Source organism: Oncorhynchus tshawytscha, linkage group LG08 (genome assembly GCF_018296145.1).
Source record: "Oncorhynchus tshawytscha isolate Ot180627B linkage group LG08, Otsh_v2.0, whole genome shotgun sequence".
NCBI classification, from domain to species: domain Eukaryota; kingdom Metazoa; phylum Chordata; class Actinopteri; order Salmoniformes; family Salmonidae; genus Oncorhynchus; species Oncorhynchus tshawytscha.
The window spans coordinates 76,682,350-76,691,313 of NC_056436.1; the positions used below are offsets into that span (position 1 = coordinate 76,682,350).

Genomic DNA, 8,964 nt, shown 5'->3' on the forward strand with positions numbered 1-8,964 from the left:
GCACCGATACGTTTTATCTATAATTTCTCTCCATTATTTCTCTTCATTTAACAAGGATTAAAAAGGATTTGCCAGTAGATTGTTGACTTGATTCATGATGATGACTCACCGCTACTGTAGATAAAATGTGATTTGACTTCATTTTATTTGTGGCCAATGACCTTGACTCTTCTTGGATGGGCACTTCTAATGTAACTCTACAGCAATTTACTCTACAGTAATTTTTACATATTTTGCAAACTGATATGTGACATGTCTTAATGCCCAAATAACATGCAAAACAGGAAAGCTGAGCCCCACCTGCCCAGAATGACTGGTCACCACTCGACGTAAGTAAAGTGAGGAATGGGAGGAGGGACACGTGTGTCAGATTAGATAAGTATAGAAACCTTTGGATCACATTTTACTTGCTATCACATTTTTCCATCCAGCTATCACATGTGCTATCACATTTTTCCAGATGGAGGCGCCAAGTTGTAACTAAGTAACAGGTACCACTGAGTCACTAGCCTTTCATCTGTGACTGAGCTGCCAAAAATAACGGCTACCTAACCACTTCTACAAAGTTATGGCAACACCAGATGAATTTGAGGGAGGGAAGAAAGACCTATTTATTATGTTTTTCAGCAACGGTGGCCTTGATAGCAATCTAGCCTACTATTTATTTTCAGAGAACAGGCATTTGGAAATTGTATAGGCCTATTATCAGCAATCATAAATGTTTCATGAAATGTATATATAATTGTATTGTATTTTTACAATCCGTTCAAATGTAATTCAATTCATACTACGAGTAAGAGTGGGAATTCAACAAAAAGATAACTCATGTCAAAAATATACTGTGTCTGTAAAATGTATATATGTTCAGAACTTATGTGAAACAGCACAGATAAAAATAAATGGCAAAATACAAATCCAACTGGATGGTGTTCAGAGATAGATGGGAGGGGTTGAGGGGAGCTGAAGGCTGGGACTGGATGGTCTTCAGAGGTAGATGGGAGGGGTTGAGGGGAGCTGAAGGCTGGGACTGGATGGTCTTCAGAGGTAGATGGGAGGGGTTGAAGGTAGCTGAAGGCTGGGACTGGATGGTCTTCAGAGATAGATGGGAGGGGTTGAGGGGAGCTGAAGGCTGGGACTGGATGGTCTTCAGAGATAGATGGGAGGGGTTGAGGGGAGCTGAAGGCTGGGACTGGATGGTCTTCAGAGATAGATGGGAGGGGTTGAAGGTAGCTGAAGGCTGGGACTGGATGGTCTTCAGAGATAGATGGGAGGGGTTGAGGTAGCTGAAGGCTGGGACTGGATGGTCTTCAGAGATAGATGGGAGGGGTTGAAGGTAGCTGAAGGCTGGGACTGGATGGTCTTCAGAGATAGATGGGAGGGGTTGAGGGGAGCTGAAGGCTGGGACTGGATGGTCTTCAGAGATAGATGGGAGGGGTTGAGGGAGCTGAAGGCTGGGACTGGATGGTCTTCAGAGATAGATGGGAGGGGTTGAGGGGCTGAAGGCTGGGACTGGATGGTCTTCAGAGATAGATGGGAGGGGTTGAGGGTAGCTGAAGGCTGGGACTGGATGGTCTTCAGAGATAGATGGGAGGGGTTGAGGGGAGCTGAAGGCTGGGACTGGATGGTCTTCAGAGATAGATGGGAGGGGTTGAGGGGAGCTGAAGGCTGGGACTGGATGGTCTTCAGAGATAGATGGGAGGGGTTGAAGGTAGCTGAAGGCTGGGACTGGATGGTCTTCAGAGATAGATGGGAGGGGTTGAAGGTAGCTGAAGGCTGGGACTGGATGGTCTTCAGAGATAGATGGGAGGGGTTGAGGGGAGCTGAAGGCTGGGACTGGATGGTCTTCAGAGATAGATGGGAGGGGTTGAGGGGAGCTGAAGGCTGGGACTGGATGGTCTTCAGAGGTAGATGGGAGGGGTTGAGGGGAGCTGAAGGCTGGGACTGGATGGTCTTCAGAGATAGATGGGAGGGGTTGAGGGGAGCTGAAGGCTGGGACTGGATGGTCTTCAGAGATAGATGGGAGGGGTTGAGGGGAGCTGAAGGCTGGGACTGGATGGTCTTCAGAGATAGATGGGAGGGGTTGAGGGGAGCTGAAGGCTGGGACTGGATGGTCTTCAGAGATAGATGGGAGGGGTTGAGGGGAGCTGAAGGCTGGGACTGGATGGTCTTCAGAGATATATGGGAGGGGTTGAAGGTAGCTGAAGGCTGGGACTGGATGGTGTTCAGAGATAGATGGGAGGGGTTGAGGGGAGCTGAAGGCTGGGACTGGATGGTCTTCAGAGATAGTTGGGAGGGGTTGAAGGGAGCTGAAGGCTGGGACTGGATGGTCTTCAGAGATAGATGGGAGGGGTTGAAGGGGCTGAAGGCTGGGACTGGATGGTCTTCAGAGATAGATGGGAGGGGTTGAAGGTAGCTGAAGGCTGGGACTGGATGGTGTTCAGAGATAGATGGGAGGGGTTGAAGGTAGCTGAAGGCTGGGACTGGATGGTGTTCAGAGATAGATGGGAGGGGTTGAGGGAGCTGAAGGCTGGGACTGGATGGTCTTCAGAGATAGATGGGAGGGGTTGAAGGTAGCTGAAGACTGGGACTGGATGGTGTTCAGAGATAGATGGGAGGGGTTGAAGGTAGCTGAAGGCTGGGACTGGATGGTGTTCAGAGATAGATGGGAGGGGTTGAAGGTAGCTGAAGGCTGGGACTGGATGGTGTTCAGAGATAGATGGGAGGGGTTGAAGGTAGCTGAAGGCTGGGACTGGATGGTGTTCAGAGATAGATGGGAGGGGTTGAAGGTAGCTGAAGGCTGGGACTGGATGGTGTTCAGAGATAGATGGGAGGGGTTGAAGGTAGCTGAAGGCTGGGACTGGATGGTCTTCAGAGATAGATGGGAGGGGTTGAAGGTAGCTGAAGGCTGGGACTGGATGGTGTTCAGAGATAGATGGGAGGGGTTGAAGGTAGCTGAAGGCTGGGACTGGATGGTGTTCAGAGATAGATGGGAGGGGTTGAAGGTAGCTGAAGGCTGGGACTGGATGGTGTTCAGAGATAGATGGGAGGGGTTGAAGGTAGCTGAAGGCTGGGACTGGATGGTCTTCAGAGATAGATGGGAGGGGTTGAAGGTAGCTGAAGGCTGGGACTGGATGGTCTTCAGAGATAGATGGGAGGGGTTGAAGGTAGCTGAAGGCTGGGACTAATAACAACAAGATAACTATTGTAAAATACATTGTGTCCATAAAATGTACACTAAAGGTCAAAAGTTTAAGAACACCTACTCATTCAAGTTTTTTTTCCTCCATTTTTGTTACTATTTTCTACATTGTAGAATAGTAGTGAAGATATCAAAACTATGAAATAACACATGGAATCATGTAGTAATGTAGTATTTCATAGTTTTGATGTCTTCACTTTTATTATGCAATGTAGAAAATAGTAAAAATAAAGAAAAACCCTGGAATGAGTGTATCCAAACTTTCGAATGGTACTGTATATATTTGCAAAAAAATATGTTGGGGATTGGAAATGATGCAGACAATTATGTTGATGGAAGCTACAATCTATCTGCAGTATTAAAGCTGATCTATCCCCTAAAAAATTTATGAAAAATAAATAAGAGTGGGAATTCCTGTGGAGGGAGAGAGCCTTAAGGAACTGTCTGACAGATTGAAAAAAATGACACTCCTGTCAAAATCCTCACTTGGCTAAACAACCAATCAGGAGAAATGGGTGTTGCCAGGGACACAGATAAAAGAGTGGGACAGGTGACAGTGCTGACATTGAGCAAGGGCAAATAGTCAACAGGTAACAAGTAGAGAGAGAGAGAGAGAGAGAGACAGACAGACAGACAGACAGACAGACAGACAGACAGACAGACAGACAGACAGACAGACAGACAGACAGACAGACAGACAGACAGGACAGAGACAGACAGACAGACAGACAGACACAGACAGACAGACAGGGGCATAACTCAGACACTGAAACAGTCATCACCTTCCAAGGACCAGAACAGCACAAGTTGAAAAAGAGGCTAAAAAATAACTTTCAGGTTATCCTGACACCAGGAAAGGACTGAGGACTCTATTCATACCTGTCCCCAAGGAGACGACAAGGTCAGCCCAAGGACAGACGCACAGCAGCATCAGGAGGAGGTGAGAGAGGCTACAGACTAACTGACCATGGCGTCGTTCGAACCTCAGGGTCAGTCTCCTCCTTGCTGTGGCCCCCAGTTCCCCAGCCTGGGCCAGGAACCTCCAGAACTCAGCATGTACAGTGACTGCTACTACCCTCCTCCATCGCTCCCCAGCCCCCAGCGCACCACCCCCACCTCCTATGACTACAGCACCTCCTCCCCTAATCCTTACCTGTGGTTCAACGGATCCGGCATCAACGCTCCCCCATATCTGGCCACCACTGGGCCCCCAGGAAACCCCGGGCCACCCTTCGTTCCCCAGCACTATGGGATGCAAAGGCCTTACCTGGGGCCTGGAGGGGCAGGGGTCCCTGGGGGGGAGCTGGGCTGGTTCTCTCTGCCCTCACAGGAAGACCTGATGAAGCTGGTCCGCCCGCCCTACTCCTACTCCGCCCTCATTGCCATGGCGATCCACGGCGCCCCGGAGCGGCGGCTGACCTTGAGTCAGATCTACCAGTACGTGGCCGATAACTTCCCCTTCTACAACAAGAGCAAGGCTGGCTGGCAGAACTCCATCAGGCACAACCTGTCACTCAACGACTGCTTTAAGAAGGTCCCCAGAGATGAGGACGACCCTGGTAAGAGTCTGAAGTCATTATGTGTTTGTTTTATTTTAGTCCTAAACCCACAAAATAACAAATTAATCTAAGATATGACAGTATTTGATGGTTGAATTATTCATTTTGAATCTAACCTTGTCAAAAGTCAGGAGTCTACTTTAGTAGTCATGTGTCTTTACTTTAGGTAGCCACTGAGGCGTGCCTTTAGAGTGTGTAATAGGCTTGTGATGGAACGGTAGATGAACTGTGTTTAGTAATGATAGTAGATGATGCAGTCAATAATCCATGTGTCAACCGCAAACACATTCTACTCTACCCCCCCCCCTCCTTCCCTCCCTCGTTCTCTTTCCCCCACACTCTCTCTTCCAGGTAAGGGTAACTATTGGACACTAGACCCAAACTGTGAGAAGATGTTTGACAACGGAAACTTCCGTCGTAAAAGAAAGAGGAAGTCTGATTCACTGTCTGGAGGAGAGGGGGGGTCAGGGGGGTCGGAGCCAGGTGAGCCAGGTCGAAGCCCCGAACCCCCCAGCAACCACGGGATCGACATGTCTCCCACGCCAGAGAGAATCCCCACCCCTTCAACCACAGGTCCCGCCCCTTGTTTGAGCAGCTTCCTGTCTGAGATGTCTGGAGTGGTGTCAGGGGGAGCCAATGAGATCGTAGGAGATTCGCTGAACCGGGCCCTCCCCATAACCCTTACCCTGGATGGGACCCAGAGGCCTACACAGCCTGGGGGTTTTAGTAGTTACTCCCCCAGCTCGGGTGTTTCGGAGTGGGCTTCCCAGCTGCCGCCTCCCCCTGGCCTCTCCTCCTCGCCCACCCACTCTTCCCTGGGTTACAGCAGCCCCATCCTCAGCCAGTTCAATGGGCATTTCTACCCTGGCTTGGGCTCAGCAAGCATCCTATACCCACGGGAAGGCACAGAGGTCTGAACAGACTGATAGACAGGGAGACAAGGATGGGCAGAAGACAACTAGAGGTCTGAACAGACTGATAGACAGGGAGACAGGGATGGGCAGAAGACAACTAGAGGTCTGAACAGACTGATAGAGGGGGAGACAGGGATGGGCAGAAGTTAGCTAGAGGTCTAAAGACACTAAAGAAAGGAGAGTGAGAAAGAGACTTCTACATGAGACTGAACTGAACCGTCTGCTGACACACACATACACACACACACACGGTAGTCAGTTAAAGCTGACAGGGCGGGACTCAGTTGCGTGTGACAGCAAGATGAGCAGGGCCTGGTTCCCACGGAAACAGCCGAGTCAGCATCGATGATGCTTCACGCACACACACACACACACACACTCGCACACAAACACACGCACACACACCTGTTTAATCATCTATAATTGCTGACTGTCATGACTGACAGTTTTAATTTGTATATATTTTTATTGAATGTGTTTATTTTATTGTTTATATATGTTATTTTAGTGTTTATGTATGTGTTTTTATCTCTGAGTGCTTGGGTCCAACATGTTTGTACAACATTGTAGAATATTGTTTTGCTATGAATGGCTCAGACCTGGGTTCAAATACATGTGTTTTGTTATTTGAATACATTTTGCTGTGTATTTAATTATTTTCAAATACACAGCTCAAAACAAGTATTTTTATTTGAGTATTTGAATGGTTATTTGTAAAAACCAAATAGTTGACCACATTTAATTTGAAAGTATTAATATTAATATAATATTATTTATAATATTATTTTATTATTTAATATTACTAATATTTATTTAAAATACTATATATTTTTTGGGATAAATGCTGGGAGTGTATTCGAGTCAGTGTATATGAGTATTCCCAAATCAATTCCAATATTCAACAACTTGTTTTTCTAATAAATGTGATCTGCATACTTGTTTAGAAATTACTTTGACAAGTATTTGAAATACCTGAAATAGTGTTTGAACCCAGGTCTGGTATGGCTTATACCAACATTGGTCTGATGGTTGTTTTTGATAAGAATAATAAAATACAGGAAAATGTTCTCTGAAGTGTCATCGTCTTACTCTTTTTAACTCAGAAATGAAATTCAGCCTGCTTGCCTAGTGTTGTAAGGGAGTTATCTGTCTAAACAAATATTTGTGAAAGATGATTAACAGTCTCAAACCTTCTGTGAAAAATGACCATCCTAAAACACACAGGTAGGACAGAAACAGTCCTGTCAGAGAAACAATGACCAGCGAACCAGGGAAACCTGCTTGTCAGGGTAACTCGATCCTACAGTATGATAAGGATATACTGATGGGTGCATGGATAGATGAAGCCTGGAGGGCTAACTGACTGTTGTAAAACGGTGAGAATCCTCATACCTCACCTTCTCTCTTCTCTCTACTCTCACACAATAACTCACCCCCTTTCTCCAAGTCTTGCTGACTGGACAAGACTGGGATTTAGGGAAGGAGATAAGGAGGGGGTTTATGCAGGTAAAATAGTGACCTAATTATACAAGCATGTAAAGGATGATTTGCACATTTAAAATATGAGTTGCACCTGTATACGGAGTTTTGTATTTGAAAAAAATATTTGCAAACATAAATGCAACAACAGTTTCATGCGAACATGTACATTGATATGTGAATAAATTCAATAAGATTTGCAAGCATGCAACTACATTTGAGAATAGTTGCATGCTTGCGACTAGTGAATCTTCTTCTATTAATCAAAATTACATTTGCCAATGTTGAATCTGTGCACTCAGAGTTTTGGCACTAATTTTGCGACTAACCTGTGCCAAAGTTTTGCAGTTGTAAAAAACATGAGCTCTGGTGGACAGGGATGTTTCTTCCAACCAATCAGGTGAGGTGTTGTCATTCTCGAGCATTTTCCATGGTTCCGGTCTGGAAGCAAGCTTTCCACTGTGCTAAATTTGGATCAAATTCGACATTGACATTTAGCTAACTAATCAAAATAAAAAGGTGAGATCTCTCATATTCTGTCTCTTAGCAGTTAGCTCTAAACTCACCTGGGTACTGCATCAGCTAGATGAAGCAAATGCACATCTAATCTTCTTCCTGTTCTCCTCAGTACATTATCAGCAAGCTAGCTAACATTAGCCAACTTGAGCAGAGATCTCAGTTTGCTAACTAGCAAAGCCATCCAACTACACACCAAATATACACAGAGCAAACAATTATTTTATAAACGAATGTTAGTCTCAACCAAATGACAAGTACATAGCTAGACCTATTGCTCTGACACAATGTAAGAACCACTAGATACAGGCTAGCCAGAAGGCTTTAATGCTAGCTAGCTAGCTACAGTAACTAGCTAGCTAACCAGTCATGTAATGTCAATAGCAGTGATGTAAAGTACTTAAGTAAAAATACTTTAAATTACTACTTAAGTAGGTTTTTGGGGTAACTGTACTTTACTATTTATATTTTTGACTACTTTTACTTCACTACATTCTTAAAGAAAATAATGTACTTTTTACTGCATACATTTTCCCTGACACCCAAAAGTACTCCTTACATTTTTTTAATGCTTAGCAGGACAGGAAAATGGTCCAATTCACGCACTAATCAAGAGAACATCCCTGGTCATCCCTCCTACTGCCTCTTATCTGGCGGACTCACGAAACACAAATGCTTCATTTGTAAATGATGTCAGAGTGTTGGAGCATGCCCCTGGCTATCAGTACATTTTTAAATCCTCTGGTTTGCTTAATATTTGAAAGGATTTATACTTTTACGTTTGAGTATAGTATATTTGACTGGGTGACTTTCACTTTTACCTGAGTAATTTTCTATGAAGGTATCTTTACTTTTACTCAGGTACGACAATTGGGTACTTTTTCCACCATTGGCCAATATGCTATGTGGAAACACTCATTTGAATTCTTCCCTTCATCTTCCTGACCAATGCCTTCTTGTAGCTTTCAAATTCTGTGAATATCATTTAGCTAGCTAGCTAGTAAGTTTAACAAATTTGATCCATATTTATCACAGTGAAAAGCGAGCTTTTTATTTTTATTTTACCTTTATTTAACGAGGCAAGTCAGTTAAGAACAAATTCTTATTTTCAATGACGGCCTAGGAACAGTGGGTTAACTGCCTGTTCAGGGGCAGAACGACAGATTTGTACCTTGTCAGCTCGGGGGTTTGAACTTGCAACCTTCCGGTTGCTAGTCCACCACTCTAACCACTAGGCTACCCTGCCGCCCCGACCGGAAACGATGGAAATCGTGAAAGCACGTTCAAGAATGACAAC

The 8,964-nt window shown here is 45.1% G+C and overlaps 1 protein-coding gene across 1 annotated transcript; it reads left to right on the plus strand.

Moving 5' to 3' along the window:
• The first annotated feature begins 3,941 nt into the window (after positions 1-3,941).
• Positions 3,942-6,051, plus strand: foxi3b (forkhead box I3b). Its single transcript, XM_024429868.2, has 2 exons — positions 3,942-4,758; positions 5,110-6,051. The coding sequence occupies exons 1-2, from the start codon at positions 4,167-4,169 to the stop codon at positions 5,673-5,675; spliced, it is 1,158 nt and encodes a 385-aa protein (XP_024285636.2). The 5' UTR covers positions 3,942-4,166; the 3' UTR covers positions 5,676-6,051.
• The last annotated feature ends 2,913 nt before the right edge of the window (positions 6,052-8,964 follow it).

Bases quoted from the DNA above. Each gene is read 5' to 3' on its own strand.
- foxi3b (XM_024429868.2), top strand. From the start codon at position 4,167: ATGGCGTCGTTCGAACCTCAGGGTCAGTCTCCTCCTTGCTGTGGCCCC. The intron at 4,759-5,109 runs GTAAGAGTCTGA...TCTCTCTTCCAG, and splicing joins CAGAGATGAGGACGACCCTG to GTAAGGGTAACTATTGGACA.